This window comes from Bufo bufo, chromosome 11 (genome assembly GCF_905171765.1).
Source record: "Bufo bufo chromosome 11, aBufBuf1.1, whole genome shotgun sequence".
Taxonomy (NCBI): Eukaryota; Metazoa; Chordata; class Amphibia; order Anura; family Bufonidae; genus Bufo; species Bufo bufo.
Window position 1 is genome coordinate 85,251,017 of NC_053399.1, and position 20,677 is coordinate 85,271,693.

Below are 20,677 nucleotides of genomic sequence, written 5' to 3' on the forward strand. Positions count from 1 at the left end.
TTCCTCAATGGTAAATTATACAGAACAATTATATACTTTTGTTTACTCAAAGCAGTCATTAAGTTTTAAAAAGCATTCATTGAATCCCTTTAGGGCTGGGGATGTACTGGTGTCATCAATGCATTGATATGTGGAGGGTAAATGTGAGCTGGTAAATATATCCCTGCACTTGTTTATCATTCATTCATTTCATAGTGAATAATAGACTGTTTAGATCAGTGTGGAAAAGCAGGAGATTCGTTTTCTGGCCACAAGGAAGCTTTGTTCCCCTGGCCACGTTCTGTAAAACTTGAGCATGCACATTCAGTCATGAGGACACATTGTGGTTTGTAATATGCAGTTTTCATTTATCCAGACTATTATATATAGCACTTTAGTTAGTTTTTATTGCTAATAAGTTAAATAGTTTTTGATGATACACCTTTTTTTGCATGATATATGATTTTTTAAAACCATGGTCAACAGAGAAAATGGTATCTGAAGGTTTTATAGTCAGTAACCCATCATCAGCCCCCTGTTCTGTCATCTGAGGGTGCCAATGTCTTAATGAAGGTCTCCTTGTCTGCCATCTTTGGTCAATTATTAGGCAAGCCAGAGGCAGTACCTAATACAATCTCAATTTGCCAGCCATAATACCCCGCAAAATCAGGATTGAAGCGCTGATTAGGTTTGTTTCAGGTTGGCAGAATTTAAAAAAAGTTTAGTTCAGACCTGAACCAGTTTCGGCCAAACCAGATTTGTTCCCATTGCCTGGAATTTAGTATATTAAACCTTCTAGTCTCCTAGGACTAGAATATTTAGGAAAATGTGTTATTATAATTTTTTTGTTCCTTTTTTTTTATAAATGTTTGCTTAACCCCATCCATAAGCTCTTGAACGCAATGACAGCAATAGTAAATCATGTCAAGTGATACATACATAGCTATTGATAAACAAATGTTTGACCCCGTTAACAAACAGTGTGTTTAAAAACACATCTCGGTGGCTTGTTGGGAATCAAGTATCCAAAAATTCTTGATGGGGTCAGAATGCTTGCTCATATGATACACACAAGAGATGTCTGAAGAAAAAGTGGCTTGTTATGAACAAGCCTATAAAATTCTCCATTATAATTGGGAGCAGCACCAGTGCAGGGTGGATGTGGAAAGGGTTGGGACAAGGTATCAATAGTAGTGGCAGCAGAAGCAGCATATCATGGAACATACAAAGCAGTAGGTTGCTTATCTATGAGTAGTAGTAATATTAGTGGTAGTAGTGGCATATGCATAACATTAATAATGCTGGTAGTAGCCGATTAGCAGCGGGGAGCAGCAGCTGAGGTGACAGCAGCAGCCTTAAGCCCCTTTCACACAAGCGAGATTTCCACGTGGATGCGATGCATTGAAGTTAACACATAGCAACCGCACTGAATCCTGACCCATTCATTTAAAAGGGTCTATGCACATGAGCATTGCTTTTCATGCATCATTTCTGCGTTGTGTGAGAATCGCAGCATGTTTTATATTCTGCATTTTTTTCCCAGCTCTGGCCGCATAGAAGTGATAGGGGCTTCAGTGAAAAATGCATTCCATCCGGATATAATTGTTTGTAAACCTTCAATTTTTTCACATGCGTAAAAAACGGATCAAAACTGATTACACCGGCGTGGAAAAAACTAAAACACTGAACGCAATTGCTGACAAAACTTACTAAACTTGCTTGCGAAATTCCGTCAGTTTCAATGAACGCATCCTGAAAGAATCCGTAACGCTGGTGTGAAAGGGACCTTATGGAACATGTTGGTAAGAAGGTAGCAGCAGAATGATGAATGCAGCAACAGCCATACAAAAATTATGGTAGGCAGGCAGCGGCTGTGGCATGATGGAGGCAGCAGCAGCCATACGAGACATGATGGTGAGCAAGCAGCAGGATAGGCATGAAGGTGGTAGCAGCATGACGATGGCATCAAATGTATGGAACATGTTGGTAGGTAGTCAAAAGCAGTGGCATGAATATTACAACAAGATGATGGAGGCATCCGCAGCCTTACTGAACATGATGGTGGGTAGGCAGCAGCAGTGGCGTGAAGGTGACAGGGGCATGATGGAGACATCATCAGCCATACAGAACATGATAGTAGGCAAGCAAAATGATGGTAGGCAGAACAGTATGCAGTGGCAAGGTGGGACATTGTCAGCAAGGCCAGATCTAGTTATCTGCCTCAGCTGGAATAGTGTGAAAATCCTCCTAAATCAAGGCTTGGTTCATGTTGAGAAAAGTGATGTTTTGGTCAGTGGTGGAGGACAACGGTCCGTTTCGGTGTCACCACACATCCTGCGGCACTGAAAACCCTCTCTGGGAAGACACTGGAGGATAGCCAAGAAAGAAGGAAGAGTGTGCCATGCCAGTTCAGGCCACTGTTTCAGTCTGCCTGCCCAGACATACATGGGGTCAGGGAACAGTGTATGCACCGGAGACAGGCCAGTGTGTAGTTAGGCCTTACATTTGGAGCTGAGGCAAGAGGTCTCAGCTTGCTGATTAGCCTCAGCCTGATGTGGCACAGGAAAAAAAATCTATGTTGAGAAGACTGAACAGGCTGCTGGTGCTGCTACTGCTTCTGTGACTTCTGCTACTTGTGGCCGTCAGAGGGTGGGGGTGGGGGTGACTCTAGAGAGCGGAAAGGGGCCATCCTTTAAGACATGTTGGTGGCAGGAGTCTGCAGGACAAAAGATATGGCAAGCTTCATACACAATGATTCCTAGTTATAGCATAATTTGGCGTCCCTGTCATAGGGAGAAAAACCTTCCCCCTTTTTGCTTTAATATCAAGGATATAAAATCATGGCTATCCAGTAAACACCAGACAGCTTGATGTCAATAATATGCCTGTCACAGTAGCTATACAGCTACAACATTCTTGCCAGTGTGCTAAAAGAGCCAGCTCTTTCCAACTCTGCCCCCAACTTAGACAATTGAGTTTTGTGGTCAATATCACCATCATCAACATCTTTCTCCTTCGACTCCGATTACTCCTCCAGTGACTGCTCCTTTCCTCATCTTCTTCTTCCTCCTCCATGGGAGTTTCTCCTTGTGGGACCCCGACAGCTATAGGACGGACAGCAAGATGCATTAGCTCTTCTTCCTCCATTGCTCTCTGCTGCATGAGCATTAGCGTATGTTCTAAGGTGCATATGAGGGGGATGAAGATCTGCATAAATGGCAAAACCTGCCACTTCCAAACTGGAAACAACACATGCCCCCTTCTGAAGCAGTCCAGTGAACAACAACATTGTTCACAGTTTTCTGCTTCTCATACAGAAGATGTAGCTTGAGCAATGTTGAATTGCATAGAGTTGGAACATCGCAGATTGAGTCATGTAATTGCAGACCCTTCTCTCACTGCAAGTCAGGAGAGTGTTCCTCGCCAAATGAGAATGGCTAAACAGAGGGACATTCTCTTGGACATTGTTAGGATTTTGCGCAACCCAGTGAACCTTTTTAATAAGCCATGTAGGGAACATGTGTTATTTCCCCTCCAAGTACAGATCAGCCATGTTACAGCCATTGTCGCTGACCACCTTGCCCAGTTGGAGTCTGCTAGGTGACAGCAAGTGGGATGGTTGCTGGTCGATGTGTATTATCAACTGTTCATCTGTATCGCTACTCTCGCCCAGGCTCCAACACCACATGGCAACACTTGACTTAACACATTTGACAGGAACAAGGATGAGGGGTCTTTGCTGCTGTTAATGACAGGAGCTTGTCCATGGAGGAGGGGCAGATGGCAGATAAGTACCTGCTGTTGGAGCCAGCCTGATATAATCATGGGCGGGTGTCAAAAAGACATGGCCATGTTGCATGGGGTGCTGCTTCTCCCCTCCCACAAAAAACATTGACGTAGTGGGCCAGGAATGAAATACTGTGTGTCTTTGCCTGTAAGAGCTGCTCCTGGTGTCAACCGTGGAGTCCAGGTTGCCACACAACAAAAAACACAAAGACCTGCCGGATTCTCCTCCACGTGAGAGTACAAGGCACTGCTACAATGGTATGGCAGCAGCTGCACCACCAGCAATGTGGCCAGGTGGTGCTTTGGCTTGTATACAAGCTAATTGCTGGTTTAGAAAAGTTTTTTCATGGGCAAACTTGGCCGTTATAGAGGTCTCACGATGAAGCGGAGGACAAGGACGAGGAGGAATATTAGCATGATGAGAAGAAACTGATGACAAGGGCAGTGTATTGCTTGGGGATGCGGGTTTTTCAACAAAGAGGAACAGGAGAAGGAGGACAGACTTGTTCTCAATGGGAATGTTGGTCAGTTTGCTCCAACTTACTGCAATAGAGCTCCGTTATCTGTGATTTTATTGGCATGCCTAGAGCTTATTTTATTCCTGCAGATCTTGGACTCTATCTTGGGGAGAAAAACACTATGCGGAAGTTACTCACACAGATCTAGAAGCAGCTGAGCTTATCTTAGCTATGGCATGTTTTGGGCCTAACGAGTCCACAGTGTCAGTGGCATCGCCGGATCCTAAAGCAGACATGGGTCCTGGCTGTTCTTTGGAAGGTACATTGGGTCTACACTTTATTGCCGGGGCTGTCACTATCTCCCTCCTCCTCTGATGTTGTCTCCTCAGCATCTCTATCCGACTCAAGTTTGATGTCAAGCACACATTCAGAGTCCATACCCTCCCTGCCACTTTTATCAGACTGTGAGATATCATGATGGGCTCTTTTTGGCCCCCTCCCCTGCTATGAATTTGCCCTGACTGCCACTGTTGCTGCCCATAACGCAAATGTTGTGGCTATAGGTGCCACTATTACCACTGTCAACACAGCTATGCATGGGGTCCCTAGCCTCCTCCTGAACCTCTTTCTCAGTGCAGCCCAAATGATGACTGCTCGAAGACAAGCCATTAGCAGGAAGACTCTCTTGACTGTCTGCTATAGGGAGTGGTGGGGTTTATTTGTTACTTCTTAGGAAAAAGGAAGGAGCCCCACAAGAAAGGGGTAATGTTGCGCTTTTCCAAAACCAGCAGGGACAACTGTGGACTATTAATACTACTTATGCTGCTACTACCCACATTCTGTATCTAGGTCTTTCATTTGGAATCCTTTCGTATTACTGACATTTTTGGGCCTAAGTGTATGCAGTCACACAAAGTATGGAACTGTTTGAAAATCTGTTTTCTGGAACTTAAAGACAGGGAAGTGTAGTACAATTTCCAGATTCAGGAGAATGCTCTGTCTAGTGTAAAATAGAAGTTGTCAGCCTACTATGCAATTATTTTCCCCTCATCATCACACCAACACTTGAACTGCTTGTAGATGCACCAACATGGTTTTCGGCCTAGTTCATCACGTTATCACTTATGACTCAAAATGAAAACATAAATGAGGAAAACAAAACTAATAATTATTGGAGTGACATTAAAGGGGTTGTGTAGGCCATAAATATTGATGATCTATCATCAGGAGAGGTCATCAAAATCTGATCGACGAGGGTCCGACACCTGTCACTCCCACAAACAGCTGTTTGAAGAGGATATGCAGATCCACGCAAGCATTGCTTCCTATTTCTCTCACTATAAATTATTAATTTCAATTTACTAGCAACTCCATCATTATATAAATTATATAAATTACCACTGAATATCAAGAACAAAGCAAACAACTACAGAGTGCTGCGGTTTCTCTTTTGCTTTCTCAATAACGGGGGTACTACAGGCTGGTACCCATCACTGCTGGCACCACCACTAGCAGAATATCTTCTCCTGTAAGTGCTGCTTTAACTTCTTTCTATATTTGTGCTAATAACTGAGCCATATTAAACTTGATGATAGATCTGTCTGTTGTTTTAGAATTCCCTACAGAAGTAAATGATACAGTTGCCCTCACAAGCAGAGGTTGCAAATCTAACTATAAAAACAAAACAAAACTTTAATTCTTAAATATTAGTAATCAGGTGTAAATTTGTATATTAATTTTTTTTCTTTTAAGGTTTGACACACATACACAAAATTATCAATGGCATAAAAATTACACCATGAAAACTTACTGGAATGGCTGAACAAATTGAAAAACATCTCCATGGTAGTCACCTGGTGGTCACACACAGAGATGATTCTAAACCTGTTATGGGCTTCAGGATGTTATTTTGACCATTACAGATATGTTTAGTTCTGCTTTGTGATTGGTAGAGTACTATAATTTACAGGTATATAAGGCATATACATTGAGCACTAATCCAGACAAGAAAACAATCTTCCAACACTGTAGCTATCTCTCTGTAACATGGCTGAGAAAATTTCTTTTCTTCTCCTGCTTTTTGTGGTGGGATCCGTGACGAGTGTTCCTCTATCTCCATCATTACAGGTAAGGTCATTTCTTATGTCTCCAGTAAAATTTGTATTTTCTCAGATGTCCTGACAGTCTCTGCACATGTTAGAAGGACAGAAGAAATATATTTGACTGTCCCATTCCTATGGAAGGATTTAGCAGAAATCTATGGATTGCTGTCAAATTAACCCCATTCAGATGCAGTTCTTTTTATACTATTATATTAATGAAGCTAAATATTTTTCATGATTGGAATTGTAGTGTTACTAATGACTGCATGTGTTTCTTCTCTAGCTGTCCCTACCTGGATTAAAGGAATATGGTAAGAGCTCCTCAGCGTTATTTGGGCTGTACTTAAGTGTCTGTACCACTATTCTTCAAGTGTGTCTTTAGAGTCTGGTATTAATTTAATTAAAATCATACTTACTTTTCTAGTGAGATCTTAAAACATAGTCAGGCATTTCTTATAAAAAAAACAAAACAGATTGCCTAAAGCTGAGAAATAGTTATTTTCGTTTGCATGAAGATAAGGTTTTTAATGCACTTTGGGTAGAGCCTTTCAGTTCAGTGCATTATTGCTTCATCAGTAATACCTCCCAGTGTTGCCTTCTCTTGTCCAATTGACAAGCCCTAAGACTTCAGAGTCGGTTAGCGATGACACAGGGTATGTAAAACGGACTGAAAGAAGTCGCCTCACCCACAGTGCACTAAAAACTTTAGTTGCATAGAAATGAACTATAGTTTTTTGTTAAAGATTCAGCATCACTCCTGATTCATTCATTTAAATTACAGATGAGCGATTTTCCTAAAATTTGTTTCGGTTTCATTTGTTAGGACAGACTAAGAAATTAGACTCTGGTACAAAACCTATTTCCCTGGATCAAACATGTTTTAAAATGTCTGGAAAATGTACTTGTCTCAAAAGTTTACCAAACTGAATTTGAAGAAATTCTGATTCTACTGAGTCTGAAATTTTTAAAAAATCTGATCAAATTTCTATTCTAATAAATCGTTTCAATTATCTCTAATTTAAATCTCTGCTCATTCTGAGTTTAGTAGCTATGTGGATGGTCCTATTGGTGATTGATATCTCAGCATACACACTTATACAGGGAAGGCTTTCAGTCACTGATAGGACTGACCACTTGGCTATTAAGCTCAGAGCAGAGAATTAAAAGAAAAAATAGCAAATTTTGATAAATCCTTTCCGACCAATCTGCTCAGCCGCTCCTTCTCTATAACATCCTGCCTGCAGATTGCTTTCAGAAGCCAAGACCAGGCTTCTGAATCTTCCTATAACCTGACCCTGTAATTTCATGCTTGCCCTATTGGATTCAATTTCAGCGCATGCGCAGTAGAGGCTAATTGATCCTGGCTGGCCAAAAAGAACTGTATTGCAATTGCGCAGATTATATAATGTTTCACCTGAAAGTGAAAAGTCTTGACATTGTAGATACTGGAATCAGAGACCGGATGCCAAGTCTTTTCACTTCTAGGTGTAGCGGGACATAAACAGAGCATGCGCAATATTGTTTATTATTCTCAAATTTCAAAAAAAAAATTACTTTATTCTGCCAATGAGAACTCAATAGTTTTTTTTATTTCTTGTTTTACTCATCAATATACTTCTCATTTATAATCAACAGAAAATACATTAAATGCGATCAAGAAAATTGCAAAATCAAGCCCAGGTAAGAAGAGGTCATGTTTAATCAATCTGGTAATTTATCTTCAATGAAAGCTGAAGTGTCTTATTGTGTATTATAATGTATTTCAAAGGGATTGGATGTATAACACTTACATTTTGGGATTTATATTTCTATTACTTTTCCTATTTTTCAGTTACGTCTTAAAGTCACAGATTATTTAGTTGTGACTTTATTAGTCAATTAGAAAATGGGGCAAATAATAGAACAATAAATCACAGACTGTTAGGAAGTTGAACTTCAAATCCCATTGATATAAATTGTAATACAGAATAAGAAAATTCAATTTCTGAGGTTTCATTGAGTGGCAGTATTCTAATTCATGGAAGAATTATAATGAATAGTAATATTAAATTTATTCATTGCTGATAAATACATGACATGATTCCTTCATTATATACATGCTTTTAGATACAGATTCTAAGGCATCAGAAGAACCTGAAGGAACCTTTGCCAAGATAATCAAGGTCAACAAAGGTAACAGCTTATGTTCCCTGGTCAATAAAAGTCATTAGTTATAGACATTACGCATTTACATTAAGAAATAATTTTAGAATGCTTTCAAAGAAAACTCAGTAATATAATTAGTCTGTTGTTGTTCTATAATTTCTATAGTGTATTTGACACGGGGAAAGCCATAATCATTCCATTGTTAGAAGAATCATGTGCTTGAAGAGAATGTCCACCAATTACAAGGGATTTGTGCCATAAATAGATAATTAATGTTATACATTAGTACATCAATCAATTTGCACTGACCCCTGCGATGGCCATGTCCATTACTTAGCTGTCATTCAAACTATGGCTTGGCCAACAGCTATCCATTTAAACTCATCCATTCCTGTGAACTCTTAGCTATACAAATATTTTAGCAGACTAATGGTCTACTAACATCATTCCTAGAATACAAAGGGTAGTTGTAAAAAGTATTGTACATACAGAGACCAAGTCACTGTCACAAGTGGGGTACCACAGGGCTTAGCATTGAAGAGATTACCATTAACATCAGGGTAATACAGAGGTTGGTATTGTAGAGGTCACAATTATTATATAGGTACCACAGAGGTTAGTATTGGAGAGGTCACTTTTATTATATGGGTACCATAGGGGTTAGTATTGGAGAGGTCACTATTACTAAATGGGTACCACAGAGGTTAGTATTGTATAGGTCACTATTACTATATATGGGTACCACAGAGGTTAGTATTGTAGAGGTCACTATTATTATATGGGTACCACAGGGGTTAGTATTGGAGAGGTCACTATTACTACATGGGTACCACAGAGGTTAGTATTGTAGAGGTCACTATTACTAAATGGGTACCACACAGGTTAGTATATTAGAGGTCACAATTATTATATGGGTACCAAAGGGGTTAATATTGGAGAGGTCACTATTGCTATATGGGTACCACAGGGGTTAGAATCGGGTCCTATTCTTTTTACTATATTTATATAAGATCTCATAGAGGGACTGCATAGTAAAACATCAATTGTTATAGATGACAACTAAGTGTGTAAAGTAATTAAGATAAAAGAGGACACTATACTGCTACAGATGAATCTGGAAGATAAGTTATAGGATTAGGCAGAGATGTCATAAAAGAGGTTTAACATTGATAAATGTACGGTTATGCAGATAGAAAGGGAAAATACAAGTCACCAGTACATACTAAATAGGAGAATACTTTTTAAAACTGATACGGAACCTTAAGAGGGTTTTTGGCACTTTAATATTGATGACCTATCCTTGGGGGTCGAACACACAACAATCCTGCGATAGCTATAATGGAAATGGTATTGGAAGGTATTGCTGGAACTACAGAGCACCAGCCATTGTTTTAGTGCATGGATCTGGTCACTGTAGACCCAGGGGAGAACCTTGTATTTCCTCTGCCTGAGGCGAAAACTGAAACTGGGCCCCCCCAATGCCAATTTGTTAACCTAACCCATTTGCCACAATGAAAGCGATCATTACCCATGTCCCCTCCGCTGCCCCCCTCTTGCCCCTACCTGATGCTGCCTGAGGCCTCACCTGGCAACATTGGTGGTGCATCCCTGTGTAGACCTGCTACAACTTCAGTGAATGTGTCACATGGATGAGTTCTACAACCTGATAAAATGCACTATTCATATGTCACTATGTAAAATGCAATGGGACCACACAAACCTTAAGTCTCCAAACAAATCATTACAGAAACACTAAATAAACAGACAATAGATTGGCTCTGAAGCCGACAGAATTCTAAATATAACTATGAAGTATAATTTAGGCTGTAATTTACAATCATCACAAAGTATCCACCTAAGATGATTGCAAAACAGCCTTTCAAAGTAAATTGGTTCTTTTCACCATCATATATATATTTTATGTTTTAACTATATTGTATATTAAAAACATGAAGAGCATATTAATGGACCAAATAGAGAATATGTTGAGAGAATATCTCTGTATGGAGTAGTTTTTAGAAACTAAACATATAACGGAATCAGATCTGCAGCAGTAGTATAAATGATACAAGTTCTATTATAATTTTTCTATCTTACTGTACTTTATAGAAAAAGTTGAACTTTGTGTTCAACCATTGACTCATCTTTCTGTGTTGTCCATGGATCTAAAAGTCTAGATTAGACAACTAAGTGACCTGAATATTTGATTTGTACAGTAAAGGTATATACTGCATTTAAAATGTCATCATCTTCTTTATTTAGAAAATGACATAAACTTACATCAAGGTGACATGTTCGAAACAACTGGACGCAGCGCTACGTCCTGCACAGGATGCTTGTGGCCCAAATCTGCCAATGGGACGGTCAATGTGCCTTATTCGTTTGCCTCCAATTATAGTAAGTTTTTTTTCATGTCATATCTAACTTAGCCACCCTAACTGTTTTATCCTAGATTCATCATTGTATAAATGTTATTTTAACCCCAGGTATTGGGAACCTCAACTTGTTTAAGACATCAATGGAGGAATTTGAAACCCTTACCTGTGTGAGGTTTGTGCCTCGGACAACGGAGAATGACTACCTCAATATTATGACTTCAAAGGGGTAGGTTCTAGTATTGAGGCTTTTTCAAGTTTAATTTACTAAAAGTGTCTGTATAATATTGTAATCTATGATTATTAGTGTGAAACAAGTAAAGAAATGGAAATCCATATCTACTATTGTGTGTGAAGCTTGGTGTACCTATACTAACCAAAAAGTGAGTCTTATTATTTCAGTCTTAACATTTCCTGGCATTTGGTATTTCACCTTGGGCGCACAATAGCAGTGTTTAAAATATGGCATTTGATCATGGATTTCAAACATGTCAAGTATACCTTTTAGAGATTACAAGCTAACAGTAAAGGTAGACTCAAAACATGAAAGTAGAGACCAGATTTATATTATTATTGTGTGTCCAAGATGACTTTTCAAATAAAAGAAGTTATTTTTAAAAGGCATGAAATGTCTCCTATATTAAAGATCCATTGTAGTAAGCCAGCCCAGCTAGTCCATGCACCAGATTGACTGTATTTTTGGAGGAATGAGTGAGCTGATCCAATTTTCCTCATCCTATTAGATGACTAGATTTAGTCACAGTTAAGAATATATTAATAAAGGAGCTGAAGGAAACTGAAATTCACTGCTGACGACCTATGAAGTTATCAGTAGAAAAATAGAAGTCCACTATGGTTTGTATTTGCACATAGTCATGAATGTATTACACTACAACACGGTTTGTGAGCCTCTGTGTTAAAAGCTGATGAGATGTTCCATCCCTCACTAATAGATCAATGTTAACCACAATTACATCTAATTGTAGCACTGTTATAGAGGGAACCAATACGTTTATTTGATGTGAATCAGAATATCAGTCATTTCTTATGCTTTATTATTCTTTTGACAAATCTGTTGATACTATTACAAATATTAATAATGTTCTATTTATATTCAGATGCGCATCATATGTGGGCCGAATCGGTGGAGGTCAGATGGTTGCACTAGATATGGGTGGCTGTATGTACAGAGGAATTATACAGCATGAGCTAAACCATGCCCTGGGGTTCTACCATGAGCATACAAGGAGTGACCGGGATAACTATGTCACCATCATGTACCAGTACATTTTACCAGGTAATTTCCTCATGTTTTTTTATTCTTTTACATATATATTTTTTTGCTTAGCAGATATAAATTTTGTGATACATGTGAACAGGGTTGTGGAAACTTCCTTTACCTGCATTGGATGCAGATTTCACATGGAATTAGGTGCAAAATCAATTCTGTAAATGAAATCCAACATACATGGACAAAACCTTATAGAGATTCTTTGTCTTGTAGGTCACGTTATGAATTTTTATAAACAAAACACCAACAACCTTGGTCTTGAGTATGACTATAAATCAGTGATGCATTATAACAGGTAAGGTCATTAGCTCATTACTTGTTGGTAAAATTAATAATACATGGCAACTATAAAGACTAAAGTAAAATTCTGGAATATCCTTTTCTATGATTTATGATACTGTAAAATGTTATTGTTTCCACCTTATTTTTTCTATTTATCGGACAGTTTCGCTTTCTCAAACACTTCAGGACAACCCACCATTGTGACCATACCGGTCCCAAACATCCCAATTGGTCAAATAGATGGACTGAGTGTTCTAGATGTCTCTAAAATCAACCGGTTGTATCAATGCAGTAAGCTCTTGCAGGTCTACAGATTTCAAAAAGTTACATACAAGATCCATCACAGTCATTGATTAAGTTGTGTTTCCCCTTTCAGATGCCTGTGCTTATTTACTTAATGAAAAGAATGGAAGTCTAACCTCCGCCAACTATCCATCAGCCTACCCCAATAATGCCAGCTGTGTTTGGCTGATCAGAACACCATCAGATCAGGTACCGTAGTGAAAAGGCACAACTATTGACAAAAAACCAAAGCTCCTTATTTTTTGACATAAGACCATTTTTCCTCTATAAATTTAATGTCTAGTATACCAGGAAGGAGATGTTATACCATGATAAATGGCCGTCCACAGTCTGGAATAATCATTGATGTTAAGTTACAAACATAGAATGAATTTTCCAACAGTTATTAGTAGAGATGAGGGAATCGATAATAACAAATTTCCCAGAACATCTGTGTTCAGGAGAATAGAAAATTTTTCTAAGCTATCGATTTTGGATGGCTCGCTCAAAATAGTGTCAATCATTGTACAGGACAAAAGACAGAGAAAAAAGATATCTGCTCTCAAAATAGAATACATTGCTTAATAAAAAAAATTAAAAAAGCATTATGATTGTTATTACTGGCTAACATCTATTTACCCAAAGTCTTGTATGTCACCATCAATTTGACATTTCTAATGCTGTCTTTGCCTTCAAGAGCTTGAAAAAGATTTGATACAGTATTAGGAGACCAGAGAGTGTTATACACAACTTTTAATGGCATATCAGGCACTTTGGACTCGATTTGATTCTATTTTATTAGGACCTGAAATTAATAATTTGTGTTAGCAGGGCACCAAATTTTATTAAATTAGCAGCTATTGTCCTTTTATGAGTAGTTTTAGCATCAACTAATCCTATGTCATTATTTGTATCTATAGATGTGTTTAATTTTTTTTAAGACCCCTCACTATAACATTAGTTTTACAACTTTCATGATGTTTGTGTTTCTTTACCTCGATGTTCTAACAACCTTCAGCATTCTAGCTACTGTGAACCTTCAACTCCCAGCATGCAAAAATGCTTGGCTGTTCCCACAACTTCCATAGAAGTGACTGGAGCTTTCTGGAAGTTGAAGTTTCAGAACATCTGGAGTGCCAGAGGTTACTGAACCCTGCTTTAATACGTTAAAGTTTCATTGCTTTGACGAATCAACGGACATCGGGTCATTGTGGTCTATCTACAATTAGGTTAAATAGCTCTTCATTATTAATATTGGTGCTGACTCACACAAATGGTTTGATCGTTCTTTCTTTTCATTATTTCTTTAGGTTACATTGAACTTTGTTGCCTTTGATGTCCAGTCGTCACCCAATTGTATATCTGACTATATTAGGATTTATGATGGTCCGACTAAGAAAGATCCCCTGTTGTTGGACAGAACTTGTGGGACTGGGTTGATTCCTCAAATTATTGCCTCTACTAACCAGTTACTGCTTGAGTTTTCCAGTGACAGCAGTGTTGCTGGAGTAGGCTTTAAAGCCACATACAGCTCAGGTACACTATTACTTTCTAGAGTTTATAGTTTATCTTGACATATTGTTTGTAACTTTTAATTTTAAAACTTAAAGTGGATACTTAATCAGAAAATGGCCTAAGTTTGTTAATTTTTTTTAGAAGTTTTAGTAACTTTTTTTCCATGCCACAAGCTATATTAAGCCAAAATTATGCAGCTATCACTAAGTAATCATATAGAACTTCTTCCTCTTCTTTGAAGATCATTTTTTAGCATTCAACTCATTATTACCCACACATGACTACAATGACTATATCACTTATCTATGGATACTTTGAGATACACAATTTAAAATATGTGATGTTTAAAAGTAGCATTTTTGGACCCACTGAACAAAATAACATGTAAAAGGGTATCTCTGAAATCTTTATGTACCATTGTAAAGTTTTAGCTACAAAGTATTTTTTATGGGGCTCAGTTTTTCTGAAAAAGGCTCCAAATTCTCAATAGCTAAAATCAAATATTGTTTTACAATTTATTTCTCTTTTTATTCTTTAGACTACCATTTTAAACGGAATGGACAACCAAATATAAAATAATTTGTGTATGAATATTCTACTTCAATAACGATTTTAAACTATATTTTCCACAGTGCAATGTGGAGGAGCATTCTATGCACCGGAAAGAAACTTTACATCCCCTGGCTACCCCAATTCCTACAGCCCAAACATGAATTGCATCTACACCATTACAGCTCCTGTTGGAAAGAAGGTAAAGTATTCTTTTCAACTTGTCCAAAGCTTCCCCTAAAATATATATTTTTGTATTATTTCAGTTATCCTAGAATTTCTCTCTCTATTTTTATCTATATTTAGAAAATCATATCAGCGTCATAATTTTATGAAATATTTCTACATGATTTTTACTAAATACAGAAATGATAATTTTATAAATACAAATTATATGGAAAATGTTGGAGTCTGATCACCTTGTGATATGATATTACAATGTACACTTTTGCTCTTTACAGATTTCCTTCATGGTTACTGATTTTCAGACAGAGAGTAGTCAGTACTGCCTCTATGACTATTTAGAGATCCTGGATGGGTCCACCTGGAAGGGTCCATTCTGTGGGAACTATAAAATCCCTTCCTTTACCTCTAAAGGCAATTCACTGTGGCTGAGATTTGTTAGTGATGGCAGCGATCAGTTTAGAGGCTTCCAGGCATCATATAAATTTGGTGAGTACTACAGCCTCGTCTTTATATATTCTTATTAATTCACAGGACATTATAACTGTAGGTTGACTATAATAATGCCTTCACATGCTGCAGATTGAAAAACCATTTCAAGCACCTGAACAGAGTTTACATTTTTTTCATATTAATTGAACAGATTTTTAATCTGAAACAAAATCTGCAGAATGTGAAGGTTCCCTAAAAGTACAGTCATGCAATCATCATAATGTTATCTTCAGGAAAAATCATGATTTAGTCATCTAGCATGATATGTCATATAGTACTTTTTAGAAGAAATTATAGAGAATGTTCTCTTTGGACAATGTCTCCTTGTTAGAAATCGCAGTTGATAAGATGCAGATCACAAAGCATTCCTCTACAATTAGCTATGATTAGTAGGGAAACCTTACAGTAAGTGTTTAGTTTCTCTGTAGTGCCACCATAGACAGTGTCAGATTATTCCAGAGGGAATTTCAGTGGGCCCGAGCTCTCATACTATAACGGGCCCCAAAAGTCTATTGAAAGTTAATTGTCTGCCTTTAGCGACAGTGTCGGTTACCCGAACACCAGCCTCAACATGATGAAGGGTAAAACAGGAACTCTTTATTGAACACACAAGCATTGACTTATACACATTTTCCAACAAGGTAACCACCCACAGGGTTTGTAAAAACAACCAATAAACACGTACAATACAGTAAAACACTCCCACACAAAATCCTCCCCTCTGCCTGTGATACAATTGCCTTACACAATGGGTAAATGTAATCATCACAGGCAGGAGAATACACAATGTCTTCTGTCCTGCAGACAACCGAGGAGTAATTCAATTATCTCTCAGGACAAAGGGAAATCGCCAATACACACGTGGAGACAATAGGACAGACATCACTACTCAAATATACAATGTCCCACCCTTTACAGTACACATAGACATTTAACATATCCCAAAATGGCATGAATTAGACCAGGGGTTCAAAAGTTTAGCATGGGCTGATGAGAGGGCCCATAATACAGGGGCAAGAGGCTGGCAAACAGGCCCCTCCAAAACCCAGTGGCGAGGTTGGTTTCACCACACACAGTAAACAATGTTCAATTTTCTATTGCACGGCTGCTATGAAGCATTACAGTTTTTATTGAATACATTGAACTTTCTGTGTAATAACTGAATCCAGAAAAATATGATCTTTGAACTGGTTTTCCACTGGCTAATAGATGAGGGTCCTGATGGCATCCCATTCCTCTTTTATGTCTGATTTTTAAAACTATGCTTTATATAATCAGACAAACCCCATTGTGCTAGAAATAAATAAAAAAAATATTTTTTTCATTTTCTTATTACATTTATTTTCTTTTGGTAATAACAATGAATACAGTGGATTAAATTTGACATTTTTATTTGTTTTTTAATCAATGACTTTTTCTCTGCAGTGTAACTGGAAATCATCAGACACCGGAATACTGTGCAGTGTTGCTAGTTTATTCTACCTCCTCACTGAAGTTATATCTAAGTGATGTTCTCGACTTTCTTTTACTTTAGAAAATTGTACTTAATGGTAGTGTATAGACAATTCATATGACTTCTCTGTCCATTATATACATGCCTTCTAAAAAAAAAGTCTTGCTAATAAAGTTTCTAATTGCATCATCTATAATGGTAAATATACAGTTATTTTAAGTGTACTAATAATGTATGTGTGATATTAGAGATGACAAAATTTTTCAAAAATTCGATTTGGTCAGTTAGCCGAATTTTCCAGAAATATTTGATTCGATCCAAATTTATGTGTGGTGAATCTCATTAAAAACAGCTATTTCCTGGCTGCAGAGAGCCTGTATAGTGGTGTAAAACACTGTTCCTTGCAGAAATACGTATAGGGAGTCTGTTGTGGTAGTGAAACAATACTGTGAGTTAAGTATGACACGCAGGTGACAGGCATCGCTCTTAGAATCACTGCACACTTCATGGGGCCAAAACTGACTAAATAACTCAACTGTGAACTCAGCCTTACAGATCAATGCTAGCGCCAGGTATAAAGAAAAATGCAAAGGCCCAAGATCCTAATATACACTGCGTGCAGAATTATTAGGCAAATGAGTATTTTGACCACATCATCCTCTTTATGCATGTTGTCTTACTCCAAGCTGTATAGGCTCGAAAGCCTACTACCAATTAAGCATATTAGGTGATGTGCATCTCTGTAATGAGAAGGGGTATGGTCTAATGACATCAACATCCTATATTAGGTGTGCATAATTATTAGGCAACTTCCTTTACTTTGGCAAAATGGGTCAAAAGAAGGACTTGACAGGCTCAGAAAAGTCAAAAATAGTGAGATATCTTGCAGAGGGATGCAGCACTCTTAAAATTGCAAAGCTTCTGAAGCGTGATCATCGAACAATCAAGCGTTTAATTCAAAATAGTCAACAGGGTCGCAAGAAGCGTGTGGAAAAAACAAGGAGCAAAATAACTGCCCATGAACTGAGAAAAGTCAAGCGTGCAGCTGCCAAGATGCCACTTGCCACCAGTTTGGCCATATTTCAGAGCTGCAACATCACTAGAGTGCCCAAAAGCACAAGGTGTGCAATACTCAGAGACATGGCCAAGGTAAGAAAGGCTGAAAGACGACCATCACTGAACAAGACACACAAGCTGAAATGTCAAGACTGGGCCAAGAAATATCTCAAGACTGATTTTTCTAAGGTTTTATGGACTGATGAAATGAGAGTGAGTCTTGATGGGCCAGATGGATGGGCCCGTGGCTGGATTGGTAAAGGGCAGAGAGCTCCAGTCCGACTCAGACGCCAGCAAGGTGGAGGTGGAGTACTGGTTTGGGCTGGTATCATCAAAGATGAGCTTGTGGGGCCTTTTCGGGTTGAGGATGGAGTCAAGCTCAACTCCCAGTCCTACTGCCAGTTTCTGGAAGACACCTTCTTCAAGCAGTGGTACAGGAAGAAGTCTGCATCCTTCAAGAAAAACATGATTTTCATGCAGGACAATGCTCCATCACACTCGTCCAAGTACTCCACAGCGTGGCTGGCAAGAAAGGGTATAAAAGAAGAAGATCTAATGACATGGCCTCCTTGTTCACCTGATCTGAACCCCATTGAGAACCTGTGGTCCATCATCAAATGTGAGATTTACAAGGAGGGAAAACAGTACACCTCTCTGAACAGTGTCTGGGAGGCTGTGGTTGCTGCTGCATGCAATGTTGAAGGTGAACAGATCAAAACACTGACAGAATCCATGGATGGCAGGCTTTTGAGTGTCCTTGCAAAGAAAGGTGGCTATATTGGTCACTGATTTGTTTTTGTTTTGTTTTTGAATGTCAGAAATGTATATTTGTGAATGTTGAGATGTTATATTGGTTTCACTGGTAAAAATAAATAATTGAAATGGGTATATATTTGTTTTTTGTTAAGTTGCCTAATAATTATGCACAGTAATAGTCACCTGCACACACAGATATCCCTCTAAAATAGCTAAAACTAAAAACAAACTAAAAACTACTTCCAAAAATATTCAGCTTTGATATTAATGAGTTTTTTGGGTTCATTGAGAACATGGTTGTTGTTCAATAATAAAATTAGTCCTCAAAAATACAACTTGCCTAATAATTCTGCACTCCCTGTAGTGTGAAAAAGTAGTAGTGTAGTGTGTCGTCAGCTAATTCAACATACATTTCTACAGAACCTGTTCTATTAAACACTTATACAAGTAGAACCCCCCTGACAGAGTGGAGTGGGTGTCAGCAGTAAATTTGTGTTGACGTCATTGATTATTTTGCCCTTCCTCTGATCCGCCAGAACAATAACTCCAAAAAAATGGATACTGTCTGTGGAGCATCCACCTTCACTCGGTCAGCATTTAGTCAGTAATCCATTAGTATTGCTAATGCCAAAAAACAGGAGTGGATCTAAAAAAGAGATGACACGTATTTGAAATATTTTCATGTCTTCTGTGTTTTGTACCCACTCCTGCTTTTGGCTACAAAATCATAAGCCAATTCTGATGCAAAATGGGGACCATGTCATACAGGCCTTACAGCTGCTACATAGACAGGATCCATTGTGTCTCATTGTTCCATCCTTCTGACAGATCAGGGTCAGGTGGCAGCAGCATAAGGAGACCATAGAGTTGCGCAGTAACAGAGTGTGGAGGTGTCAGCAGCATGAGGAAACCAGAGTGGCCCAGTGACATAGTGGTGAGCTGGCATCAGCATGAGAAGAACACACAGTGGCCCAGCGATATGGTGGTGAGGAGGAGACCACAGAGTGGCCCAGTAACAGAGTGGTGGTAAGGTAGCAGCAGGATAAGGAGATCAAAGAGTGACCCAGTGACATAGTGGTAAGCTGGCAGCCGCATGAAGAGTACAGATGGCTTTGCGGCGAACTTTGTTCGTTAGCAGAAAATGCGAACATATGATGATGTCCACCGGCACCATATTCTTTGGCATTGTGCCAAACTTTGACCCATGACACATCCAACAAGTGGGACAGGACAGCCAATTGAGACGTTTCAGCACATGGACACACCCACTACCCTATAAATAAACCCGATCTGGCAGCTATTTTACATTTAGCTTTTTGCCAGTGTAGGGAGATGTTGCTCTGTGGTTAGGGACACCAAACGCTAGCTAACAGGGCCACAGAAGTATTTTTAAGGATTGGTATAGGTGTGCTATAGAAAGGTGTGTAATAGAAAGTATATTATAGTGCATTTGTATTGTGCAGCAGTTGGGTGCAGTTCTGCTAAGTTACCGCAACTAGATAGAGGGACAAACGCTATTGGAATAACTAATTGCAACTATTGTGATATACCTGTTGTCCGAAAAAAAAATGATTAAGGGGTTCGATATACCTGATTCCACAAAATACTCATTAAGGGGTTTAATATTCCTCCTTCAACAAAATATTGATTGAGGCCTGCGATACACTGGCTACCACCAAATATTGATTAAGGGGTTTGATATACCAGCTTCCAGCAAATACTCATTAAGGAGTTCTATATACCTGTTTCCACAAAATATTAATTTGAGGCCTGCAATAAACCAGCTTCCACCAAATATTGATTAAGGGGTTTGATATACCTGCTACCAGCAAATACTTATTATTGGGTTCTATTTACCTGTTTCCACAAAATACTGATAGAGGGGATTGATATACCGGCTTTCACCAAATGTAGATTGAGGCCTGCGATACACCGGATTCCACCAAATATTGGGTTTTGATATATATCGGCTT

General features: G+C 38.6%; 1 protein-coding gene across 1 annotated transcript; it reads left to right on the forward strand.

The window, feature by feature from the left end:
- Nucleotides 1–1,860: 1,860 nt before the first annotated feature.
- LOC120981492 (embryonic protein UVS.2-like) lies at nt 1,861–16,869 on the forward strand. The gene is made up of 14 exons (XM_040411030.1): nt 1,861–2,040; nt 6,609–6,636; nt 7,961–8,005; nt 8,432–8,497; nt 10,733–10,867; nt 10,957–11,074; nt 11,964–12,142; nt 12,350–12,431; nt 12,582–12,709; nt 12,795–12,910; nt 14,011–14,236; nt 14,848–14,966; nt 15,226–15,436; nt 16,865–16,869. The coding sequence occupies exons 1-14, from the start codon at nt 1,861–1,863 to the stop codon at nt 16,867–16,869; spliced, it is 1,638 nt and encodes a 545-aa protein (XP_040266964.1).
- The last annotated feature ends 3,808 nt before the right edge of the window (nt 16,870–20,677 follow it).

Bases quoted from the DNA above. Each gene is read 5' to 3' on its own strand.
- LOC120981492 (XM_040411030.1), top strand. From the start codon at position 1,861: ATGGAGGCAGCAGCAGCCATACGAGACATGATGGTGAGCAAGCAGCAG. The intron at 12,143-12,349 runs GTAATTTCCTCA...TTTGTCTTGTAG, and splicing joins GTACCAGTACATTTTACCAG to GTCACGTTATGAATTTTTAT. The intron at 14,967-15,225 runs GTAAAGTATTCT...TGCTCTTTACAG, and splicing joins CAGCTCCTGTTGGAAAGAAG to ATTTCCTTCATGGTTACTGA.